The sequence below is a fragment of the Phocoena phocoena genome, chromosome 7 (genome assembly GCF_963924675.1).
Source record: "Phocoena phocoena chromosome 7, mPhoPho1.1, whole genome shotgun sequence".
NCBI classification, from domain to species: domain Eukaryota; kingdom Metazoa; phylum Chordata; class Mammalia; order Artiodactyla; family Phocoenidae; genus Phocoena; species Phocoena phocoena.
In genome coordinates this window covers 71,846,407-71,874,270 of record NC_089225.1, presented here as the reverse complement: position 1 = coordinate 71,874,270, position 27,864 = coordinate 71,846,407, and the positions used below count along the sequence as shown (strand labels likewise).

Genomic DNA, 27,864 nt, shown 5'->3' with positions numbered 1-27,864 from the left:
GACTGTTTACACCTATCTATATTTAAACATTCATAATTCTTATCAGTAATACTTTATTCTGTGAAGCAAGGAGGATGGACATGACAAAATTATACCCAAAATTCACTTGTTAGTGTAATCTATATTAGTTGAAAATTCTTTAAGTAGAACCAGCTTCTAAAAGGGAAAAAGACCTTCTAGGTCTAAAATACCCTAAAAGCATGCCTTCTATGTAGGAAGGGTCTAAAGTACATTCGAAAGCCTACTGTTAAAATCAACTTCTGGTAAATGCTCTAAAACCCCTTGCCTGATCTTCTGCAGTTCCTAAGCCCAAATTTGGGATACAGCCATAGGATACAGGATGGGGTGGGAGTGGGAGGTACAACAGAACAGACTGCCAGGACCATAAATCTGTGGTTACCAACCTCAATAGTATTCTAACAATGTCACCATGTTTCCCTCAGCTCTCTCTCCCACCCTCCAAGAACAAACATTTCCTATCTCCTCTATGCTCTGAAACCTCACAGCCTCACTCCAATCCCACAACTCATTCTTAGCAGAAAGCCTTCTTTCATATTCTTCAGGAAAATGGAAACCAATGGACAGAAACTCTCTCAACCTCCTCCTACCATGTCTGTAAATCTACCTACCTGCCTGCTTGCCTCTCAATGACCTACTTTATTGGAGGAGATGCTCTTCCTTCCACCAAACCTAATCTTCCACTGTGCTGAGAGCTCCATCTCTTTCCAGGGATCTCACTTTATTGGCCTTTTCTTCTCTTTTGTATCTACTTCAAGCTTTCCTTCTTTACTTTTCTATCAGCAGCCAAACCTGCTCTACTCCAAATAGTTCTCTGACCTTTAAATCTCAAAGCCAATAAAATATTCTTAGAAGGTGGGGAGGAAGTTACCAATATTGTATTTTCTGAGTGCAAACAATAAAAACAATCCTACCATCTACTATTATCATTTACTAAATAAAAAGACATTGTTACACCAAAAGAAAGAAAATTAGGAGGGACATCATGTAAATGAACACTCCTCATCTTACTTAACACTTACCTGCTTTGGTACAGATGACTGCTCAAAGATTCTTAAAATACTTTCTTTGACTTCTGATACTACACTATGCTGGATTTTCTCTTCTCTGGCCACTTTCCCCAAACGGAGCCTACTACTCTATCTTACTTTCAAAATGGGAGTTCCTTAGGGTTCCTTCTCATTTCACACCGTCTCCTGGAGCAATCTCACATACCTCCCCACAGCTCTGAATCTACTCTTCCATGCTGACCACTCACACAAGTCTATCTCCAGCTTGGACCAACCTCCTAATTCTAGGCCTGTATCTGACACTTACTCAACATCACTACTTGGATATCTCACAAATACAGACATGCCAAAAAGACGTTAGCTTTCACACACTGCTAATTGCCTACCCATTATCCATTTCCTACCCTGTAGGTATGGACTAACAGAATTTCTACTTGTTAGGGGTAGCAATAAGCCCAATTAAAAAATAGTTCCCTAGATTCCCTTACATCTAGTCTGGCCAGTGTCAGATGGGTGTCTGGGAAACTTCTTTTACCTGATTTAGGTGTCACTCTTTCTTCTACTTTGACCATACAAATGAGGCCAAAAGTGAAACACCTATCTGGCAACTATAAGGTGGCAGGCATGAAGTCTAACATCCACACACTAAGGTTGGTCACAACAGAAAGCATACCTTACTGATAGCACTAGTCCTGTATTATCTACCCCCAGACTTGTTATATTAGAAAAATAACCCCATTTGTCTAAACCACTGTTGATCAACCTCCTGATATCTGTAGTCAAATAGATCCCTAACTGTTATAACCAAAATTAATTTCTTTCTGTACTTCCAAAGTTTGCAGGAGCAAACTGCCCTATTGTTCCTACTAAAAACATGGTAGTCAACTTGGTATCTCATTCTTTTTCACCCACCAAATACTATCAACAAGTGCTGCCAATTTCATCTCTTAAACACATATCTGTCTACTTTTTCCACCTCTAATACCCTATTCTAAGGCACTACCACATCTCATTTCGGGCCCAGAACTTCAACTTTTGTCTCCTTCTAATCTGTTCCCACAGAGCAGTGTTTAAAGACCAAATCGTGTCACTCCTCTTCTTAAAAGTCTTCAAGTTTCCAACTGCACTTTGAATAGTCCAGAACTCTTAATATGGCATATAAAACCCTACATAAATGTTTGCCAAACTGTGTTCAGAGAAGTACCTGCAGCAGAAACACCTGGGATGCTTACTAAAAATGCAGATTTTAAAATCAGTCTTCGGGGTTGGGCTTCAGGAATCTCCATTTTAAAATTAGGACACTAACAATTCAGATGCACATTAAAATATGAGAAGGCCTACGCTTACATGATGTGATCTTATCTCTAAGACTCATCCAGGGCCAATCTCTGTTCACCTTGCCTCACATTTGCTTTCTTTCACCTTCTGAGATGTACTAAACTCCTTCCTGTCCTGGAGCCTTTAAACCCAGACTATCCTATTAATCCTACTCTGCCCTTCCTCTAACTCCTTCTAAATTTAACTATCGCCTTTCATGGAAAACTAACCATACCTCTTCATCCAGGTAAAATGCGGTCTTCGTGTTATACCCTCTCCTAGCACTCTACTCTGTACTTTTCCTTTCATTTATTACCATCATATTTGATTAGGATTTTTTAAAGAGATAAAATATTAAAGATACAGTTAACTATTTCCCCTGCATCCACTCCCTTTCCTCCCAGAGGTAAGCTTTTTTTTTACTGAAGACCTGAGTGCATGTTCTTATACTTTTAACTGTGTTGTGTATTTGTCTCAAAAAGTCTGTCATGGGTATATAAAAAGTGTCATATGGTATATATCATTTCACCTCCTTTATAGCAGTTAAAATGAACTAGATAGATCTACATGTATCAGTATGAACAAATCACTTATCACCTTTTAATTATTTTAGTAATGATTTATTCCATATCTGCAACCCCCTCTAGATTGCAAACACCAGGAGCTGGATCATACTTGTCTCATTAACCACTGCATACATTAAGCACTCTGCAGTTTCTAGCACATAATAGGCAATAAATAAATAAACACTAGTTGAATGAAGAACTAATTCATGAATGAATAATGAACAAGATAATGCTAAGGTTTATATAAAATCTCACTCTCTGCCAAATTAAATTAGCTAAATATCTTGAATTAATTCTGTTACATGCTGTTTAAACAAAAACTAATAAATACTGAGGGATAACTGGTTCTTAATAGAAAGAAAGAAAAATAACTTTAAAGGTTATATGTATTAACTTATATAAAAGGATCTAATTTTGGACATTGGTGGGGGACCTACACATAGCAACAGAAAAGAAGAGGAGAAAACACACTCAAGAGGAAAACAAAATTCTTGGTATATAGAAGAGATGAAAAATTGTTTGGTAACTAAGTAAAACAGGGACTAACAATATTGAAGAGGAAACCTAGAGACCAGAAGAGTCTTAGCCACTTTCTTACAGTTATGTAAGTGGGAAAGCAACTTCAGAGAAAAAATGGACTACTTGACCACTTTTGTACCGTACTACATTATTATAAATGCAATTCTGGAAGAAAGGAGAACAGATGGAAAATGCGTACATTTACCGCTCACCACCAGAATACAGACATTGGGAAAGGCAGAAGTTATTTTTTAAATACACTTTAATAGCAGAATTGTTTCTTCATAGTCTAGTATACATGGCATATTTTTGTGATTTTTGCTTATATTTAACAGTCATTAAACTAAAAATCAAATGTATAGAAGGACAACTGTAACTGTCTCTAAATGAGGATAGAATATTTCATTATTTCATCTTTTCATCACTGAATCATTCTAGTTTTGTTGGTTTCCAAAAAAAAATTTACACTAAAAACAAGTGCAGGGGCTTCCCTAGTAGCACAGTGGTTAAGAATCCGCCTGCCAATGCAGGGGATACGGGTTCGATCCCTGGCCTGGGAAGATCCCACATGCTGCAGAGCAACTAAGCCCATGTGCCACAACTACTGAGCCTGCACTCTAGATCCCACAAGCCACAACTACTGAGCCCGCATGCCACAACTACTGAAGCTCACGTGCCTAGAGCCCATGCTCTGCAACAAGAGAAGTCACGACAATGAGAAGCCCGCACACCGCAAAGAGTAGCCCCTGCTTGCTGCAACTAGAGAAAGCCTGTGTGGAGCAACAAAGACCCAAGACAGCCAAAAATAAAAACAAATAAATTAATTAATTTTTAAAAAAGTGCAGATGTGAATAAAGATATTCATTTTTGGATAATAAAGTTCCAGATCATAGAACTTTTATACATAAATAGGATTAATGAAAACCCCTAACTTTGAGTTCTGTGAAAAGTAAGGATTTATAAACGTTTTAATAAATTGAGTTTAGCTAATAGACATTTAGAGGAGACAAACAAAAGGACTGAAAAATGCATCTTCTGAATCTGGAAGCGGGGGGAACTCTACCAAACTCATTTTACAAGGTCACCATCACCCTGATACCAAAACCGGACAGATATCACAATAAAAGACAATTACATGTCAATATTCCTGATGAACATAGATGCAAAAATCCTCAACAAAATATTAGCAAAGCAAATTCAGCAATTCATTAAAAGGATCATACAGCATGATCAAGTAGGATTTATTGCAGGGATGCAAGGATGGTTCAACATCCACAAATCAGTAAATGTGTTCCACCAAATTAACAAAATAAAGGATAAAAATCATTATGATCATCTCAATAGATGCAGAAAAAGCATTTGACAAAATTCAACAACTATTTAGGATAAAAACTCTCAACAAAGTGGGCATAGAGGGAATGTATCTCAACATAATAAAGGCCATATATGACAAGTCCACAGCTAACACCACACTCAACAGTGAAAAGCTGAAAGCTTTTCTTCTAAGATCAGGAACAAAATAAGGATGCCCACTCACCATTTTTATTCAACATAGTATTGGAAGTCCTAGATAAAAAGCAATCAAGACAAGAAAAAGAAATCCAAATTGGAAAGGAAAAAGTCAAACTGTCACTATTTGCAGATGACGTGATATTATATATAGAAATTTAAAGGCTCCATCAAAAAACTGTTAGAATAACCGAATTCGGTGAAGTTGTAAGATACAAAATCAATACACAATAAGTCTGTTGCATTTCTATACACTAATAACAAACTATCAAAAAAGAGAAATTAAGAAAATAATCTCATTTGCAATTGCATCAAAAAGAATAAAACACCTAGGAATAACTTTAACCAAGTAGGTGAAAGACCTGTATTGAAAACTACAAGGCATTAATGAAAGGAACTGAAGACAACACAAATAAACAAAAAAATATTCTGTGTTCATGAACTGGAATACTGTTAAAATGTCCATACTGCCCAAATTAATATACAGATTCAATGCAATCCCTATAAAAATTACAATGGTATTTTTCACAGAAATAGAAAATAAATCTAAAATTTGTACAGAACCACAAAAGACCCCAAATAACCACAGCAATCTTAAGAAAAACAACACTGGAGGCATCACACTCCCTGATGTCAAATCATATTACAAAGCTACAATAATTAAAACAGATGGTATTGGTATAAAAACAGATACAGAGACCAATGGACCAGAATAGAACCCAGATATAAACCCAAACATATATGGTCAATTAATTTACAACAAAGGAACCAAATATATACAATGGAGAAAGGACAGCCTCTTCAATAAACAGTGTTGGGGAAACTGGACAGGCACATGCAAAAGAATGACACTGGACCACTATCATACACTATACAGAAAAATTAACTAAAAATGGATTAAAAAACTTGAACCTAAGACCTAAAATCGTAAAACTCCTAGAAAAAACATAAGCAGTAAGCTCCCTGACACAGGTCTTGTGATGATATTTTTGAATCTGACACCAAAAACAAAAATAAACAAGCAGGACTATATCAAACTAAAAAGTTTCTACACAGCAACGGAAACCATCAACAAAATGAAAAGGCAACCTACTTAATATGAGAAAATATTTGCAAATCATATGTCTGATAAGGGGCTAATATCCAAAATATGTAAAGAATTCATACAACTCAGCAACACAATAAATAGTCCAATTAAAGAATGAGATATAAACAAACATTTTTCCAAAGACATTCAGACGGCCAACAGGTACATAAAAATATGCTCTACATCATTATTGGGGAAATGTAAATCTAAACCACAGTGAAATATCACACCTGTTAGAATGGTTATTATCAAAAAGACTAGAAACAACAGGTGTTGGCGAGGATGCAGAGAAAAGGAAACCCTTGTACACCGTTGGTGGGAATGTAAATTGGTGCAGCACTATGGAAAACAGTATGGAGGTTACTCAAAAAATTAAAAACAGAACTACCATATGATCCGGCAATTCCATTTCTAGGCATTTACTGAAGAAAATGAAAACACTAACTTGAAAAGATATATGCACCCCCATTTTCACTGCAGCATTATTTGTAATAGTCAACATACAGAAACAAAGTGCCCATGAATGGATGAGTGGATAAAAAGTTGTGAGACACACAGGAATATTACTGAGCCATAAAAAAGAACGAAATCTTGCCATTTAAGACAACATGGATAGACTTCAAGGGCATTGTACCACATGAAGTAAGGCACACAGAGAAAGACAAATACTATATGATCTCTCTCATATTTGGAATCTAAAAACAAAAAATCAAGCTCATAGATACAGAGGACAGATTGGTGGCTGTAAGAGGTAGGAGTGGAGGGTGGGGAAAATGGGTGAAGAGCCACCAAACCGACTTCTAGAGCATTGAAGAGCCTACTCAGAATTAGGTAGAAACTTTGCAAATGGGCCATTATCACCAGTATCAGTTCTTAAAGAAGTTCTTTATTGTTTCCTATACTTAAAAAAATTTGTAATTTTAACATTCCAAAAAGATAAACACTATTCTGTCAGGTGGTCCAGGTGGCCATTAACTCCAAGAATCCAGCTAAAGAAGGCTTTTTCTTGGTTCCACAATTAACTATGTAATGATACAGACTGAAGTACCTAAGTTAGCCTTTTTTGGGGGTGCCTGCTTAACAAAGTTTGAGATTTCAAAATTATTAAGATAGAACAGTGACATAAGTTCATATTTTGTAGATATAACACTATTTGAAATTATCTTATGTAGTTACTTATCTAGGCTGTTATTTCCTGTATTGACTCCTGGTATTTATGGTCTATGAGATCATGTCTCATGTGATCTTGCCCAGAACATAGAGTAGTTCCTGTCTTGTAGGAGGTGCTCCAAATTGCTGCATAAAGGTAAATGAACAAATGAATAAACTTTTGCACCTATTCTGCACGTTATTTGTAAAACACTTTTTAACTTCTCTAGTAGTACTGCCTTCCTCCCTTTTCCTTGCATCTCTACAAAGAAAGTTGTCTATGGCAAAATAAATTACAACACGGTCACTGGATTTGGCCCCAAGTCCTATAAAACCTGTTTGTTTTTGTGCATTTGGTCCAGCAGCGAGCAAATACTTAATGAAGAAAGCTAATTGTAGTTTTCTAATCAGGAGGGTGGCACATTATTACTTCATAGTCTGAACCAGTCCTTTCTCTTTTCTCCTTTCTGCTGAAGATTTACAGTCAACATGCAGTTGGTTTTAAAGTGAGCTTAAAAAAAAAAAAGTTTGGGCTTCCCTGGTGGCGCAGTGGTTGAGAGTCCGCCTGCCAATGCAGGGGCCATGGGTTCGTGCCCCGGTCCAGGAAGATCCCACATGCTGCGGAGCGGCTGTGCCCGTGGGCCATGGCCGCTGAGCCTGCTGCTCCGCAACGGGAGAGGCCACAACAGTGAGAGACCCGCGTACCACAAACAAACAAAAACAAAAAACAAAAAAAAATGCATGTGTTTATAGACTCTTAGGCTTATATTCAGTCATCTATTTGGTAGGAGTGGGTGAACAGATAATTGTACTTTAAATAAATGTCAGGATTTGAATGATTTTTTTTTTTTTTTTGGTACGCGGGCCGCTCACTGTTGTGGCCTCCCGTTGCGGAGCAGAGGCTCTGGACGCGCAGGCTCAGCGGCCATGGCACACGGGCCCAGCCGCTCTGCGGCATGTGTGGGATCTTCCCTGACCGGGGCACGAACCCGTGTCCCCTGCATCGGCAGGCGGACTCTCAACCACTGTGCCACCAGGGAAGCCCTGGAGGGTGAACTTTATTAACTTACCAAATTGGAAATATTTCTTTGAAATTTTAAGAATTATAGTGAAAAATCAGTGGTAGATTCACTGTACAAAATTTCCTTTATCAATATTAGACTTGAGCCTTAAAACTTTATGTCAAACTCACTTGGCATTATGTACATCTACAGACAAGTCAGTGTCTATTGTTACTTACTGAAGAAAAGCTGACAGTGACATAAAAATGTTGGCTATTATTTTTTCTCTTGGTACATATTTAAAGACTTTTTGGTTACCACCCTTCATTTTATCCCTTCAACCTTCCAGGGATTGCTTAGTTATCAAACACCTGGCTTTTTTTTTCTTCAAGCTTTATATTCTAAAGTTTTCTAGATAAGAAATGAAAAAAAGTAACTCACTGATTTACCATATTGAGTTGGCACAGGGTAACAAATTTGTGCCAATATAATACTAAAGAATGGCATATTTCTGAACCTCTCTAGCTGAGTGGAATTAAGTGAGCCAAACATACAATTGATGGAATTGAAATTTTATCTAGGAGTCCCAAGGATGTTTAGATGCCAGTGTTATTTAATATGCTTGCTGGTATATGGCACAGAAAACTCAGCCCCGTCAATCCTAGAGTTAGAGAATTGAGGCAGCCTCCCTGTTTCTACAGATTGTAACCATCACAGGGGGAGGAACCTTGCCTCTTAGAGCAGCATCTCCAACACATAACATACTGCCTGAACACTGTGTGTGTGCATGTGTGTGTGTGTGTAAATAGAAAAATAAAAAGAAAAGCAAAACAAAACTCAGAAATTCATGCCCACAGTGTATCACATCAGGCTACCCACTCAGATCCTATGCCCAAACGCCAGCACTCATTGATGCTATATAAGTCCAAAAAATACTAGGTAAACCAAAAGTTTCAATCTATTAAAAACTTCTGCAGAAGATCCCTAATTCTTAACTAACGCAAAATTCTAAACCTTGCAATGGCAATGAATAAGAACTTACACAAAGCAAAAACTGTAAAACACAATATGCAAACAGCAGCAGCTCTCTATCCAAAAGCCCCACATGTACAAGGTAAATGTACTAACATGCCAGTAAGTAGATCATTACATGACAAAGCCCAACATATAAGGGATACCAAATAAACAACAGTGATGGTTCTGTGGCAGACATATATGGTGGATGTAAAATAAAATTGCACAACAGAGACAAAATAAAAATTAAAGCTTCTCCAGTTTTTATTACTTGGCTAAAAACACAGCAATTCGTTTTTTCTCCTTTGTTTCTCCTTTAGGTGAAAAAGAAAAAATGTCATACAATGACTGTTGTAACAGCATATTTTAGTTGAAACACTTCACAAACAGGTAATAGAAAGTTAAGCTCTACTTCCCTCCTCCCGAAAACCATTCTCTAAAGTTTCTCTTTTGGGTAAAAAGAGGAAATATTAAGGCAGAAATATTTTATTGGTATGATTAAAGAGGGTTAATAGTATTAGTCACCACAAAAATTTTAACAAAATCACTTGTCCTGCAACTTCAAAGGATGTCAAAATGAAGTTCCATTTTGCAGAAAATGTAGCATTTATTCATTTCAATTCAAAGTAGAAACAATATTATTTAGTTCATTTCTTTAAGTTATAAAACTTGTGCATAGGCCTGGACCCACAGATGCATGTATTCAAAGTTGATTGTAAAACAAATTACCAACAATAAGCTATATCATATTGAAAAAAAGTTTACACTTTAACACTTATGGATTAAAAAAAAATATTTTAAATAAAAGTAGTGGCAAATGTCAACAACATTAAAAGATTTGGAAATGAACATATCAGCAATGTGAAGATTTGAAAATGAAAAGCCATTTTATGAGTAACTTTGATATAATTTTTAAAGTTACCTCATTTTCAGCCAAAAGTTAATTACGATAGGAAAGGGTGAAAAAGAGAATACTCGAGATTAACAGATTTTGAGTTTTTCAATTAGGATCTTTAATTTTGAGGCACTATGAGAAAGAACAAAAAACAGACCTTGGATTGAGTTCAATAAATAATTTATATCACATCATTTAATCTCTTTTAAATGGAAACAACACTTAAGTTTTATGTTATCCCCTCAAAGGACGAATTGTAATGATCCTTAGCGATGTTTCGTGAAAGGCATACACAAAATAATGAAAACTATTAATTCTGAGCTAAGGAAAAGTTTAACAAGAGGCTGAAGATCATCATTTTAATTTGGATCTTACAATGAAATGGTCCAAACATGAATAGTTATATTTGCATAACTGATGCTAATATTTCAGCATCATTCTAATTTTAATAGATATAAGGTGAAAGCAAGCAGAGCTTATTTGAACAAGAGCCAGTCACTTAAAAGTTCAGGTTCTCACCTATACAAACTTGTGGGGAGAAAAGCTTCCTAGGCAAGTTTAAATTCTGAGAAGAAACTGGTACTTTTTTTAAAGAGTAATAATATTTAAGTTTTAACATTTAAGTCAACTAAGTCTTTTAAAAATTAATGCATTTCAAGAACAGCAATATACATTTACTTCATGAATAAAAAATAAAAATCCCAGAATTATGAAAAAGGTGGATGCTAAGGACAAGACACACAACAGAGTAATAGACAAACACAGAGCCTTATTCTGAAGCCACTCAAAGATCCAAACATCTAAAATAAAAACAATGTGCTGGGAAAAAAAGACAACCTAAAAAGAAAAAAAAATATTTTTTTTTTCGAGAAAACATTTGTTTAGAACTCCAATAATCTTTTGGTTACTTAAAATCTTTTTACTTATATATTTAGCCTAATCCCAAAGGAATTTAATTTAAAAAGCCAGTGGTGCAACATTCATTTTTAGAGTCACATTTCTGCTACTCTTTACTTTCTTTCAAAGGTTCTGGGGTAATGTTTTTATTTTTAGAACTACTGTATAATTGTGACATTCACTTCTAACTTTACTAGTCTTTATAAACATGGCATATAACTATATACTAGAAAAATACAATTAAGTAGTTTTAATAAACAATGATGGGACAATCAGTTTGCCAAATAACTTACAATCATATTAACCAGTACTGCTAGTTATGCTTCTCAATAAAAATAAACAACCAACAAATAACTGTCCCAAAAAACATAAACCAACCCCATCAAAAAAGAGAAAATAAAAGTAAATACATTAATTGAGAAAGCAAGGTGCTACCTGGGAAAGAGGGCTGGGAGGAATGGGAGTTTGCACCAGATAACCTTTAAGATTACTTTCCAGCTCAACCATGTGATTCTAATAAATTACAAGATTACGGTAAATGAAAGAACATCAAATATCTAGAAAGCATAAACTATGTTTTAAAAATAAAAAAAAATTCTTCAACTGTTTACAGGATATGAATTAAAATTATAACTAAGGGTTCCAAGTGGAATTGCTAGGCCAAAGAGATTTTCATTATGTAAACAAAAATCACCAGAAATATAATATGAAACAGACATTTAAAACTGTCTCAGGTAAGAATTTGTCCTTTTAAAAGCTAAGCCCTCCAAATAGATAATTTTAATCATCTGATACATTAGGACTGAAAACATTTCAGCAAGGTAAATACTTGATAAAATAAAAATCATTATTTTTTATAATACTATATCCAGAAAAATCAGGTCCTCAGATATAAAATTTGGCCTAAAAGTAAGTATACCAAATTGTTCTCTACCACTGAGATTTTAACTAAAATATTTTCGAATTAGTAGATGAAATTTAGAGTTAGAAGTCTAATAATAATAACAACAGTGTTATGAGATCAACTGCCAGAATTTGTCATTTTATTACTCTTTTCTATGAGCCTCCATACTGGACTGCTTACAGAGTTCATCAAAGCACTTGGAATCAAGGATCATCACTTCTTTATTTAACCAAAACATAACAATTCCCAATAAGAAGTGTTTTGTAATTTATGCCAAAAATACCACGGACGCCACCAGAAAAGCAATGTGCTAAGTGCTAATTAGTAGCCTATTCATTTTAATTAAAGGTCAATGGATCAGGAAGCCATTATAAAAGTTTTGATCAGTGCTGGTTTTACACATCTTAAAAATCTCTATAGCTACAACTTATTAAAATTACTAACAGATCTACAATCTACAAAACAGGTAAGGTTAACTAAGTCAAACTTAAAATAAATTTCCTTCCTTTCGTATGCTCACAATATAAATTTAGAATGTTTTAAAACCGCAGTAATAAAATCAGTTCATTAAATAAAGATTTATCAGTCTATTTAACAATTTAAAAAAAAAGTACCTTTTCTATTACTATTTAAGTAGTTAAGGACTCTAAAAAGTCAAGTTTTGCCAGCTCTCTTTTATATTGGATAGATTTTTGCCCTAGATGACCTTATAGTAATTTTAAAAGCAAAAAGTCCAGACTAAGTGTAATTTCTAAATTTCTTCAATGTGCATTGTATGGTATTCACATTAATAAACTACTACTGGGTCAGAAAGAGGGAGAAGAGGAAAAAAAGAATCTCTCCTAGTCCAGTTAAATTCCTTCCACTTCTAAACAGTGTAGAAAACAAATGTTTTAACTGTGTTACAATCTGAAATAAATGTGGATGAATGATATACTTGAATGTATGTTCATGTATAATTTTGGCCTTGAATTTCATGACAGTGAATGGACTAAAGTAACCTGAATAAATGTGCGTAAAAATTTGAGGGATGAGCCATGATGAATCATAACAAGCCCCATCTCCAACATCTGGTTTTAATTAAATATTGTATTTAATATAAAATGGTAAAGAAGGAACTGAACAGAAAGCATGTTACTTAAAAAAAAAAAAATGCATTCTAGCATTTTCAAGACCATCATGGAGAAAAACAAATTTTTACAAATGAATAGCGGAGACTCTTAAAACTAAAAATTGTGCACAATTTTTAGAATAAAACTATTCCATAAAGTAAACTGTTCAAACTAAGAAGTACATTATTTTAAGTTGAATACAATCCTTCAATATAATAATTCTGGACACTAAAGTCAGCTTCCACATGAAATCTGATGTTCTTGCTTTCCCTTTTGTGGAGTTCTCCAATATCATTATTCTACTCTGACAGTGCTAGTAGTGAATGGGAGCAAAACAGAAACCACAAATCTTTAAAGGTAAACTGAACAAGTAAAATATGTTATATTTTATAAATTCTGGGGCAGCAAAAATGTTCGAAGTTCTCTTACGACAAAACCTGGAATAGATCGATGAACCATTTACACGTGACATACTATGTAAAAATAATTGCTGCTGATTTTTAGGCTATGGATAATGGACATAGATAAATATATAGATAGACATCTATTAGATATACACATAAACACATACATTGTATATAAATTATCAAGATACCGACTGACAATATCAGTGGTTCTTTCCACATACGTACATGCCTATGAAACTACACTGTCAGATCAAGCTCTGAGTTACCTCTCTGTTTCAAATGGATTAAAAACATCAACAACAAAAACAACGCCAAATGTATCTTTAATAGCAAGTGATCACAAACTTACATATTGAATATACCATGACAATGGAACTGCCTATTTACTAATCCCAAAAGAACTTTATGAAAAAAGCCCACAGATAAATACAAATTCCTGTAAACAACAGTATTTCCCCTTCAAAGAGTTTTTAAAACTTCTGTATTTGGGATGTCTTCTCTGGATATGAATGGAAGATTTCATCAAACAAAAATTTAAAGTATTGTATTTGATCTACAATGCATGTAACCTCATTATAATTTGGATCATGCTGTGTAAATATACTAACTTCCTTCTGAAAGTTAAATTCCTTAAAAAGTAGTTAGGGTGAATTTTAATATTACAGTTATTCTACTCAATATACATTCTACTGAGACTGACAGTTCTATTCTAAAGCAATAATACTCTTCATTTGATTTTAGCAACATGTTATTCCTACTCTGGACAATAGGTAAAACAATTACATAGTGAATCATTGATATTCTTCCTCAGAAAGCAGAAAGAACCTGCAAATGGGGTAGTGGGTTTTTTTTTTTAAGTTGTCAAATAGAAAAAAAAAAAAAAAAATTGGGAGAAAAGTCTTTATTCAAATACTTCTAGTACAACCAATAGAAAAACGTCCTCCCTGCAAAAAAAAGAACTCACCAACGCTATACTGCCTGAAAAAAAAAAGAATCAAATGACGCCCTTGAGTATTTCTACACTTTCTCTTCACAGCAGCCTCAGAATTAGCTAAAAATATAAAGCATTTTAATATCTTCATAAAGGATGACTTTTTAAGTTAAAATTCCAACTACTGTACTTAAAATGAAGTTGCTTTCATAAAAAAAACCCATAAAATCAGCTTAAAATAAATTTATTGTACAATACAAAAAGTAGGTATACTGGAAAATAAAAGGTACATTAATATACAAAGCAAATAAAAGAAAGCTAAATAACACAAATGGTTTAATCCAAACACTAAGATAAAATGCACAACATTTATGCTAAAAATAAAGTATTTCAGAAAGGATATGCATTTCAAATGAAATGTTAATGATGAAAAAAAAGAAAAACAAATATGCTAACTTCAAAATGCTTGAATATCAAGAATCAGTAATGGCAAAAAACATTAAATCCAAAAATACTGGGTACTATACAAGAATTTTATTTGAAAAGGTATTTAAAATACTGAAAGAATCAAAATAATGTCTTTAAATCCGGCAAAGGTTTTCCTTTTTTTTTTTTTTTTTTTAAATAAAGTTTGGGGGCCTATTCACAATATCTTCCCTCTTCTTCCATTTATACCTTCCTACAAAAATTTCTGGATGCTCATCCTTAACAAGATTCTATAAACAAAGTAGCGTAGGTAACCCTACTCCATTGGTAAGTGTATATTTAAGCCTTACAAACACAGTAAGTGGCACAAATTAACATAATTTTGAAATCTATACAAATATGGACACAATATGAAACATTAAGTTTCCATTTTATAAAGTAAAACCTACCTCCAAATGAAACAGTAAAATATAACAATTAGAGCACAGGGGGGAAAAAAATAAAGCCTGTTTTGCAAACTATAAATTTAGACATTCAGTTCCCCAAAGCACAATAGCTCTGTGAAACTAATTCGAATGACACTGTTCAAAGGTGTAGCAGAGGTAAGGCCTTCAGCCACACCATTCTCACATAAATGGCCAAACCAGAAGCATCCAGTTAAGATATGCATCTGTACATCAGAGGAACACTGAATTAGCCATAAAATCCTTGGTAGTATCCTCTAAAACCTAACGTATAATTATTTAAATATATGTTTAATACTTCAGTTAGGCCAAAAGACTTTTGACCAAGTTTGGAAAGGAACTTCTTTTCCTAATATCATAGTTCCCAAACTCATATAATCAAGACTTTCTATATCTGTATTTGCACTAGCATCTAAATCGTCCAGAAAAAAACTTTTTGCTACACTACAATTACTTTTATAGACTTTACCCTACCACATGTATGCCATGATACTAAGAAACTATCAAGTTCTCCTTCTGACCTCACCCCTGCCCTCCAAAATCCTGAAGCTGCGGGAGAACTATGGGGAGAACCAGAGAAGTATACAGAGGAAGGAAGAAGTGTGAATAGGTCCTACACAATTTTACAATCACTTTGCCAAGACTGACTTTAAACATTGTGAATTATTTGAAATCAGGTTGTGTAGAACCTATAGTCCTTTTCTTAAAAACAAGTTTTGATTCTCAATATTGCATTTATATAACCAAACAAAAGGATTCAGATCTAACAGGCATTTTAGTAGCATACTAACTACCTTCAGACTGAATTCATTTCCTAAATACTCTAAAAGAATTCAAATAAAACAAACTTTATGAGATGTTATTATAATTTATCATAGAAGATTCATTAGCATTTGTGAAATTATTAAAAGCTAAAAACCAAGATTCACTATTCATATTTAAATACAACATGGAAAAAGTTACGTGGATATTACGAAAATAAAATTGTCCAGGTAAACATTTCACTTGAAGACACTCCCTGTTGCTCCTTCTGAGTAACCATTATAGCTTTTTAACAATGAAACATGTCATATTACATCTGAAATTCTTTGGCTGGAATGCTTTAATAACATAAGACACTCCTGTACATGACAATTCTGACAGAACAAAGGAGTTGCAAAGTGAAAACACAAAGACATTTTAAAGTGTTTGATAAAATTTTAAATAAATTTTTAAAACTTTAAAGCCGAAAAAAAAAGTTAAAGCCAATCTATTACTAAAAATAGCACAATATCTTAAGCTAATTTTATAATCTACTGCTATATTAAATAATTTGGAATTTATTATTAAGTCTTTTTATTTTTGTATTTAGCTCTATTGCTACTAGAGACATCATGTCAGTTTTAAAACTGGAAAAAACAAAATGGATGAAATTTGAGTTCAGTGTGTGGGTTTCAGAACCAAGAAATTACAAATTTGTTACTATGTTAAAATGGGATTATCTTACTACATATATAGTTAAAATTTTAATTACACCAAGAAAAATTTTTAAGAAATTTCTCCTTTCATTTTTTTAAAATAAAGCAAATTTGCTTTATTTACTTATAAATACTTTTAAAAAGACTGACAAATCCACTTTTTAATCTATTAACTTTACACAAAGATTAAAAGAAAAAAAAGCTTTATGGCTCCAGCACCCAAGGTTGAGAACACAAAAAATTCAAATAAATATAGTATGCCAGAAAACTAAAGATGTTTGAAAGGTTAAATGAAGAACATTCTGAAACTAGAACCCATTTCTTTAGCTTTTCTCTCCCAGACTTTCCATTCTATATACTACAGTTGTAGAGATGTCCTCATTTGACTCAGGTGACACTTTTTTCCATACTGTCTCTTTTAAAGCAAGTTCTTGTTGGAGACTTTCATAGTCCAATGGTCCAAAGGAATGCTAGTTGTTCAAGCAACATACATAATTTATTAGTGCACTTGAGTGAAGAAAGGTCCAAGCTATAAAACGGTATTTTTCAATGAATGTTATTAAAATCTGTTAACATTTTCACCCACCACCATCTGATGTTTTGCTCCATGTTACTCATGTTGATGCCCATGGAAGTTTCTATTCTGTCGGCTTTGCATAATTCTCATATATTATTAGAAGTTACTTTGATTGGAACTAACGATAGGAAAATTTACTTAGTAAGCGTTAAAATTTTTTTCTACTTATAAGTGCTTCATACATATTAGCTTCAAGTCTAGTTAGATAATTTTACTCTAAACATTTTCCATTTGGGATGCAAAGAAATTTAAATTCAAAACAAGTCCTTTAGTGCAGTGAACAACAACAAAGACAAAAAAAAATCTTGTTCCTGGAATGTGAGCTCTGACTCCTTTAAAAAGGAGTATATATGTGCAAAAATATGAAGCCAAACACACTGATAACAAATGTTACCTTCAACTAACAGTGTCAGGAATATTGCATTAAATATTGCATTTCTACAGCAAAATACTTCATCTATCGTGACCAATATAAAACTTACTATGAAGCTTTGTCAGGTCTCTCACTAATACTATAATCCTTTCCCATTTACATATCAATCCACATCAAAATAAACTTCAATTTAAGACTATAACTGACAAATATTAAGAGTAAAAACAGGCTTTCTCTTTATAGCATGTAGCACTTTCCAATTTGTCTTCTTTTAACAGAATCAATTTTTTAAAATATTGCTTAAAATAGCAGAAAAATGGGGGAAGGGAGAAACCCCTGCTCCTAGGCTAACCAGTTCCAATTTAAATAAAACAGTAATATTTAATATCTATGTACTATTGGTCCAGGATGATAATGTCAACAATTTTTTTACACTCATTTGTTATTAGTAAAGATATGAGGCCACTAACAAACTAAGTTTTACTTAAACTGGTGAACCTCATTTTCTCTCTCTTAAAAAAAATTACATAATAATCTAAATAAGAATTTTGCTTACCCTTTGATCACCACCTTCTCTTCGAGGATCAAGTTTTTTTGCAAAGTGTCTCAAATTATCATAGTTATGGAAATTACACAGAGAAACAAGATCCTATAATTAAACAAAACAGGTATAAGAAACTGGCTAGTCATTGGCTATTGTTTTTTCACATTGTAATAAATTACACTAATACTGTCCAACTTAACTACTATCTCATGGAAAGGACCACTGCGTGTTAATAAAGCAGCATGATGCGTCAAGAAGAGAAAATTAGAATAAGAAGACGTGGGTTACAGATTTTGAAAACACTGCTTACTAGCCTGACCCTAGGGCTCCGCCACTCAAATTGTTTAACTGCCGTTTCCTGTAAAATGGGCATTATAATAATAGGCCACATGAAATAATTTTTCTATCAAATAACTATAAAGCTGCACAAAAATATAAAGAAATATTCTGGTTATAATCTATAAGGAATCCAATGTCATTCTCTAGTTTTTGTAAAATATGTAAAACTGAAAAATAAATTGGAATTTTAATTGAGAAAGTCTGCAGAAAAAATTATACTTAGTGCAGACTATAGGAAGTAGTAAATGTAAATAAAACCAGAAGATAAAATATTAGCAAGACTTGGGTAACAACAAAAAATACTGAACTAGGGGCTTCCTTGGTGGCACAGTGGTTAAGAATCCGCCTGTCAATGCAGGAGACACGGGTTCAAGCCCTGGTCCCGGAAGATCCCACATGCCGCAGAACAACTAAGCCCGTGTGCCACAACTACTGAGCCTGCGCTCTAGGGCCCACGAGCCACAACTACTGAAGGCCGCGAGCTACAACTACTTAAGTCCATGTGCCTAGAGCCCATGCTCCACAATAAGAGAAGCCACCGCAATGAGACGCCTGCACACTACAACGAAGAGTAGCCCCTGCTCGTCGCCACCAGAGAAAAGCCCGCGTGCAGCAACGAAGACCCAAAAGCAGCCAAAAATAAAAAATGAATAAAAATAAAATTAAAAAAAAAAAACTGAACTGGTTAAGAGTAGTAATAATTTTAAATTGCAGTACTTATGTCCTCAAAAAAATAAAGACTTTTAAAGGTAGTTTATGGATAAAGATATTCAACCATGCCGATTAAAGATGACAGTGTAAACTATAATAATCTTTCATTTATGTTGGAATTTAAATGACTTCTCCAAGTTTAGCATCTTTTGCTGAGCTTTTGGAAACTGAAAACTAATTATAACCATGAAAATTAAAATATGAGCATCAAACAAATGTAATTTGTAATTACTGACGATGATTATATGGGAGCTGTGTGGTGGAGGCAATTTAAAGCTCCTTTATGAACATGTCCATGGCTACTGAGTAACTGACAGACTGGCAGTGAGAGTGCCAACAATCAATAAACTCTGGAAAAGAGTAAAAAAGTAGAATCATCAGATGGCTCAACTTATATGATCATTATTTTCATTAAGAAAATATGCTTACGTGACAGAAGTGAATTCCCTTAACACTGTTGCCCATCTTGTCCAGGGGAGGAGACCAGCACATCATGCCCATGACATTGGGGACAACTAAAAGAATGCCCCCAGCAACTCCAGATTTTGCAGGAAGACCAACCTGAAAATAATTTGAAAAAAATGGACATTCATGTTAACAGTTTAAAATAAGAAAAGTTATGTCCAACAATAAGGGAACTGGTTAAAATATTATGGTATATATATCCATATAGAATTCCAACATTAAAAATGTAGATATGTATTTATCAACACGTTTATAATATAGTAAATGAAAAGAGTTATAAAACAGTTGGGATATATTTACATATAGGAAAATATGTGAAAGATATACTCTAAGGAATTAAAGTAGATTACATCTAAATTGTGGGGCTATGCACATTTTTATTTTATTCTTTTTGACTATATTTTCTTATTGTTTTATAATAAACATGTATTGCTTTTAAGTATGAAGTGATTTCAAAAAATATTTTATGACTAAAACAATGAGAAATTATCTCTTCTTAGAAGATTATTGTATACTGGCAGAGAAATTCTAAAGAATAGAGATAAGATGGTACTAATTCAAATTAATCCTCTTCAAAACATTTAAGCTTACATATATAAAATTTGACAATTATGATAAAAGACAAAATTAATGTCATCAGGGAAGTGTTCATTAATGGCTAACTAACCATTCAGACCTTTTACTAGAAGTAATCTTGCACAAAAGTAACAAAACAAAATAATCACCTGAATGGGACCTACCAATTTACAGGGAATACCACGGACAAAGGAAGGGACATAATAAGCAAACCAAACTCTAAGAAACTTTACAGGAAAAAATGACCTAGTTTTTTCAACCAAAATAACAAGAAAAAAGAGGTTAAGGGGGAGACTAAAGATTTAAAAAATAATAATAGAGACACAACCAATCACAATGTATGACCCTTATTTGTAATCCAAGTGAAACAAATTGTAAAATAATAATTAAGATAATCCAGATAATCTGAATATTGACTAAATATTTTTTTAAATGTATTTTATTGAAGTACAGTTGATTTACACCGTTATTTTCTGCTGTACAGCAAAGTGACTCAATTATACATATATTCTTTTTCATATTCTTTTCCATTATTGACTAAATATTTTGATGATATTAAAGATTAAAATTCTTTTCAGATTTTATACATAACAATGGTGCTGTGTATTTTTTAGAGTCCTTATCATTTAGGACTATCATTTAGGACATACTGAACTATGAAAAGGGTGGGGGAATTAGGTGTAATATAGATGAAACAAGATTGGTCATGAATTGATAATTACTGAAGTTGAGCAACAGGTAACTATTTATTTACTTTTATTGAAGTATAGTTAATTTACAATGTTGTGTTAATTTCAGGTATACAGCAAAGTAATTCAGTTATACATACATATATATATATATATATTTTTTTTTTTTTTAGATTCTTTTCCCTTATATGTTATTACAAAATATTGAGCAGAGTTCCCTGTGGTATACAGTAGGTCCTGCTGGCTTTCTCTTTTATATATAGTAGTGTGTATATGTTAATCCCAAACTCTTAATTTATGCCTCACCCTCTTCCCCTTTGGTAACCATAAGTTTGTTTTCTATGTCTGTGGATCTATTTCTGTCCTGTATATAATTTCATTTGTATCATTTTTCTTTTAGATTCCACACATAAGTGATATCATATGATACTGGTCTTTCTCTAACTTTAAATGCATCTATTTTTCTATTTTTAAAATTTTCAAAATAAATTTTTAGGGCATTATGACTAGACTAGACATAGAACGAAACAAGAAAAGTCTATAACATTTCACAACAGAGCTTAAAGGAGTATATTTTTGTTAAGTTTTAACTTTAATATACTTTAAGTCCTTTAAAACACCTATGGCTGTAACCAAAGATGTTAAACATCACAGTTATGCACTCCTTCTGAACTTAAAGAATTCCTGAGGTATGTAATCACCATAATATTAAACATTAGCAACTAAAAGTAAAGTCTGTACTAAGCCTGTACAGTGAAATGCCTTAAAAATAAAAGTGATAAGGTTCTATAAATTAAACTTCAAGTTCTTAAGAACATGTCGTACACTGCTTAACTCTATTTCTTACCAATTCTGTAACAAATTAACCTTGAAAACAAGCCTCTCTAAAATTAATGTACAGCTCTAGAAGCAAAGTTCAAACTGTATTTTTAAAGGAACTAGTCCAGACTAGTTTCCTGCCAGAGAAATTAAGATTAAACAATTACTTACATGGAAAGCAAACTGCCCCGAGAAATCATACATGCCACAGGAATGCATCAAACTGAGTGTATTTCGAACTGCTTCAGGACTCAGTACTCTTTCCCCAGTAATTGGGCAGAAGCCACCATTAGCCAGTGTTGCCGCCATCACACTAGCTGATTCACATGTTACTTCGATGGAGCATAGCTAAAAGGAAGGAAAAACTAAATTCTGAAAATTTAGGCTCACATTATTTTTAGTAGTACAGTTGACCTCTAAGATAATCTGTGTCATCTGGTATTTCATACAGATCTGAAATATTTCTTCCAAAGGGATAACCTGATGACACAGAAAGATTTAAATGTGAACAATGTTCTAGCCCCTTTAAGGTTTATCCTAATTTGCCCAGTTATTCAGTCTTTTAATGGCAGACCTAAGATAGGAAGAGCCAGCTCCTAAGCACTAAGATTTGTAATTGCCTCATGTGATATTCATATTTGCTTAAATAGTAATGCTTTCTGTAGGATATACAAACATAATTATTTTTAACTCAACAGGGAAAAAAGAGCCGAGATTTTTAAAATAAAGCAACATTCATCAGTATTATGATAGCTAGCATCTACATGAGAAACTGCTACTTTAAGAAAAAATTTACTGACATCTTGCCTGTACCAAAACTCAGCATCCCCATACGGCAACATGCAAAGGACTAAAGGGAAAAAATCTAAGACAGTTCTAGCCTACATGCTCTGTGTGCCTAAAACCAAAATGTTACATTTTAAACCATTTATTAACATTCAAATAGTTATTTGATACTGACTATGGGTGCTAGATATACTATAATGAATGAAAAAAGCGAAGTCCAGGTACACTGTAGGGTGAAATTTTTGCATTTCAATATAATCAAAATAATGGAAATAGTTTACCAAACCAAACCCAAATTTACCCATAATACTAAAACAATAAGTAAATGCTATATTTTACTTTTCACTAACAGTAACCAAAACTGAGAGGAAAGTAGAAGAGAAGGAGAAGGTAGGAAGTAGGAAGAAAAAGATATGACAGTTCTCAACTTATAATTTTCCTTTCTCATACCAAGATCTTTAAGAGGCACAAAGGGGTTTGGAAATAGCAGTAAGGAAACTAACTAACCTCAGTGAATTTGAAAACTGATTAGAAGCCACTTTTTGACTGACTTCCACTTTTGCCTATTTATGTTAAAACCCCTTCCCTATTTCTTCAAAAATACAGAATCTACTTATTATACGGACCCACATAGCAAAGACATAGTACAGGTGATTTAATTATGAAAGGCTTCCTAAAAGAAGACTTAAACTCCAATGACCAATTCCTACTTTATAATTAGTATTAATGGAAATTTTGTTTGTCATAAGGTGATACACTTTCAATTTGACAAATCGCAATTTAAGAGTACTCTCCTGGTAGCCTGACAGATGTTCAGTTAGATGCAGCCTTTCTCCAAAAGAGCAAGTAAGTTTTCTATGGCTGTCTCTTGATTTTTGCCCTGAAGTATAGAAATTTCACAGTAGATTAGTAGCACCTAAGCTATGACAGCCAAAGTTAAATACATGTACCAAAGGAAAAGAAACATTAACATATGGAAGAAATCCATATAGGCTAGGGAAAAAATAAGGGACACTGGATAAAAAGTAAATATGACACTGTATTTCATATAACATTTTATAGTTTCAAAGGAATTTCACATACATCTCATGTACTTGTCCAATGTAATGCAGGAAGTTAGGTCAAGCATATGCTACAGATAATGAAACCAGGGTTCAGTAATTGAAACTAAGTCACATGGCTAAAACTAGCCAGGTTAGACTGATTTTCTATTGATAGTCTGGATTCCCAATTCATAGTTCTTCACAATGGGCAAGTGACAAACTGTGACCTGGACTTCCATCAAAATCTACTTGTTACCAGCTTTCCTTATATATTCTTTACGATTACTAAAAGGTTACCTTAAAAAGTAAAGGCAGGCAATGTAAAGTAAAACAGAAATTAACAGTAATTAATGTTACTACATAGCTTCACATTACAAACTCATCAGAAGCACCAATGGCATTAAATCTGTAAGAATGAATTGAATTGAAAATATGGGGGGAAGAGAGGGATGTCCAGGAAGGCTATCTTGAGTTCTATACCACAGAAGATTATGTAAATGGACACCTCCCCCATGAATATGGAAGGCTACTCTAACTTACTGGAAAATCCATTATGTGACATTGTAGAAATGAACTAAACAAACTGAGAAAATGCCACTTTAGAATGCTGAATATGAACCTTCTGATAAAGAAACAAGTAACTCCTTCAAACAAAATTTTAAAACTAAGAAAACAGAGCTCGGTTTATAATAAAGAGAAGCCAATTGCTGGAGCTGTACATTATTTTTCATGCTTCTTAAATATAATATTTTTATAGAAAAAAACATTTCCCTGTTACATTCTGAGACATCACTTTTTAGGAGATACAGACACGAGACTGCCTTTAACAAGGACATTTTTTCAAAAGTCAATGGGAAATGTTATTTTCTCTCTGACTAAAGCCAAGATTTCAGAGACATCTATATTCTGCAAAATGTGACACACCCATTTATGTACATAATTCATACAGTTAAAATAAATTACCTGGAAATAGAAGTCTAATATACCAACCATGTCTGTACCTTCTGGAAAACACTGAAAAAATAGAAAGGCAATTAAAAATATAGGCACACGGGAAAAAAAAATGCACACAAGTAAAAGATACATGGAGATTAAATTTAAAATATACACACGTTTCATTCTAATTGAGAACAAAATAGCACACAACCTATAAAAGGGTGCAAACATGAAATAATGAGGAACAATAAATCAAAATTACACGATGTAATTATCTAGATTTCTAGATACCAGTTTAACTGGGCTGGCAATGATAAACTGATTCATAATTCATGAACCAAGTTACTAGACCAGCCACTTAAAATTTAAGCCCACGTGCCTTAAATTTAAAAATCAAGTGTAACCAGCAATAGTCAAGCGTTATGCTTTTGAAAAATGGGCCAATCCTTACACAAAATTTGCATTACTATAACTAGTCAAATATTTGAATATTACCAAATACAAATTGCTTGAATATTAACACTTTGATAGTATTAACTCAAGAGTGTTTTGCAAAAACCTCTGCACCATAGTCATAGATAGCTGCTTAAAAGCTATTGTTGAGTTTTATTATATTTCATGTATTTTAATAAAATTGTTTATTTAATAAATAAAATAATAATTTGAAATAGAAACAGAATTTAAAAACCTTTTTTTCTTTTAAGTAATATCCTATTGCAAAATTTCGATCTCCACTTTCTCTTTCAGACTGAAACCTAAAAGAAAAAAAACATTTGCTCCATTTATTTACTTTCTGTAAAAGCATGATTGTTCTGTAGGTTAATTTGTATAGCAAAGTGCAGTATAAAGAACACTGACCTAAGAGTCAAGGCTGCTGGGTTCCAGTCCCAGTTCTGTCAACAGGTTAGCTATGTGGCCTTGGGCAAGTCATTTAAGTAACAATTCTTTCTGCCTTAATTTTCTCAGCTGTAAAAGGACTGAAATGAACTAGGTCCTTTCTAGTCTTCATATTTTGTGAATAAAGAAGCTAATTTTTAAATTATCAAATATTCAACTGTTAAAATTTACTATTAATTACAGACTCTTCTGACTCCCCACCAAAGTACACTAAATAGTCAATTCCAACTGAGAGAATCTATGGAAATTTCACTGAGAGAGAGAGACATGAAATGGACCTTACAGCATTTGCTGGATTAATAAATTTCTGGGGGAAGCCGAGGAAGTGGCAAATATTATACAGCATGAACAAAGTTATAAAAGACAGGACTTCATTAAAGCATGGCAAATATTCTGATGAAAAAAAATATATATATTCTGATGTATCTCGGAAAACAGTTTCATGGAGAAGAGTGGAGAAATACCAAACCAACAAAGGAGACTAGGACCAAATTATCAAGACTGATAAATGCTAAAAAATGTAATGTCTACTGATTACCTTCAAAATGAAAGCTTGAAGGCTTTCAAACAAGTTACCTTATCAGATCTACATTTTAGAAGGATAACTCTAACATCAGTTTGGGAAAAGGGAAAAAGAAAGGATGAATGATATTAGAAGACTACTGTAATGAGAGCTATAGGAAGCCTTAACTTAGGTAGTGATGATAGGAATGTAAGGAGAGGTATGATCAAACATGAGATCAGTGGACAAGTCTTCCAACCTAATAGGAAAGAGGAGAAACAGGGTAAAGTTTGGTACAAAGTCTAGATTTCTAACGTAGTCTACAGAAAGGATGGCAATATCAACTGACATTGGGATCCTTAGGGCAACAAGCAGTTTAGTAAGGAAGAGAATGAGTTTTGATTTAGACAGATTTTATCTGTGGTACATTTGAGAGCTCAACCTGTAAGAGTTCAGAAGGGGGACTTCCCTGGTGGCACAGTGGTTAAGAATCCACCTACCAATGCAGGGGACATGGGTTTGAGCCCTGGTCCAGGAAGATCCCACATGCCGCAGAGCAACTAAGCCCATGCGCCACAATTACTGAGGCTGTGCTCTAGGGCCCGTGAGCCACAACTACTGAAGCCCACGTGCCTAGAGCCCGTGCTCCACAACAAGAGAAGCCACCACAGTGAGAAGCCTACGCACTGGAACAAAGAGTAGCCCCTGCTCACCGCAACTAGAGAAAGCCTGCGCGCAGCAACAAAGACCCAACACAGCCAAAAATAAATAAAATTTAAAAAAAGAGTTCAGAAGGCTGCTGCTGAAAGAGGAACTGTGCGTGACACTCTTCTTATTACTGATCAGGGGTGGACAGCTCCTTCTAACTGCACATTTTCGTATTTCTATGGTCGGGAAAAAAATGTTGGATATGGAAAAGTTCTTGGAAATGAACTTGTCAACTTGTCATACTTAAAAAAAAATCAATATAGTATAGATAAAGTACTAACAATTCAGCAATGATCACAGTGCCTACCACATAGTTCTGTTCATCAAACATTGTGTTCAGTACTTACTATCCAATAGATAACAGGAATACAGAAATGAATTCGAAGATACTCTATCCAGGTCTTAAGGAAGTCAGAGTCTAATGGTGATGACGAGGCAAAAAGAGACATAGAATCACAGAATAAGTTCAATAAAATATGGTAATAGAGCACAGAAGGAAGGTGAGATGAGATTCATAAAAAACTTCCTGGAAAAGATCCTTAAGCTGATGAATAAAAGCTGGTAAGGCAGACGAAATACAAAGCATCACCTAGTTTAGGAATGGAAGGAGAGGTATGATCATGCCTCATCACATTTCCTTGTGATTAGATAAAGCTTAAGCATCCCAAAACTGCTTAAGCTTTATCTAATCACAAGGAAACAATCAGACCTATTCAAAATAAGGAATGTCTACTACAGCCCATGGGCCTAATGTGGCCCATGCTTTTATAAATAAAGTTTTCTGGAACACAGCCTCATAGTGTTTATTGCTTGCTTTCCTACTGCAACAGTGGAATTGAATAGTTGCAACAGAGACCATATGGCCCCCAAGTACAAAATATTTACTATCTGGTCCTTCACAGAAAAAGTTAATTCCTGTTCTATAAGACAAATGGTTGGTACTCTTCGAAAAAAGCCAGTTAGTAAAATTTTAAAAAGGGTCTAGGGTAGGGGGACTGTTCTATTTTAAAAAGACATAACAAAAGTTATGCATGACACTGATTTGTTCCTGAAAAAAATAAAAGCCATAAAAGGCATTTACAGGACAGTTGAGGACATTTATATATTGATTAATATCGTATTTTAAAATTAATGTTAATGTTCTTAATAAATGTGTTGCTGGCATTGTGGTTATAAAGGAAAATGTGCTTATTCTTAGCACACACATGCTGAGTAA

The 27,864-nt window shown here is 33.7% G+C and overlaps 1 protein-coding gene across 2 annotated transcripts in view; it reads right to left on the bottom strand.

Annotated features, from left to right (window-relative positions):
- Positions 1–27,864, bottom strand: part of GLS (glutaminase) — a 78,759-nt gene that overhangs the window by 13,665 nt on the left and 37,230 nt on the right. The window contains exons 10-15 of one of the 2 annotated variants that reach the window (XM_065881221.1): positions 25,230–25,296; positions 24,569–24,619; positions 21,948–22,124; positions 19,657–19,788; positions 18,190–18,282; positions 17,007–17,153 (exon numbers count right to left, since the gene is read on the bottom strand). In XM_065881221.1, the coding sequence (XP_065737293.1) occupies positions 17,007–17,153; positions 18,190–18,282; positions 19,657–19,788; positions 21,948–22,124; positions 24,569–24,619; positions 25,230–25,296 (667 nt within the window). Of the gene's footprint in view, positions 1–17,006; positions 17,154–18,189; positions 18,283–19,656; positions 19,789–21,947; positions 22,125–24,568; positions 24,620–25,229; positions 25,297–27,864 lie in introns of those variants that run through there. The other variant, XM_065881220.1, reaches the window with a different exon arrangement.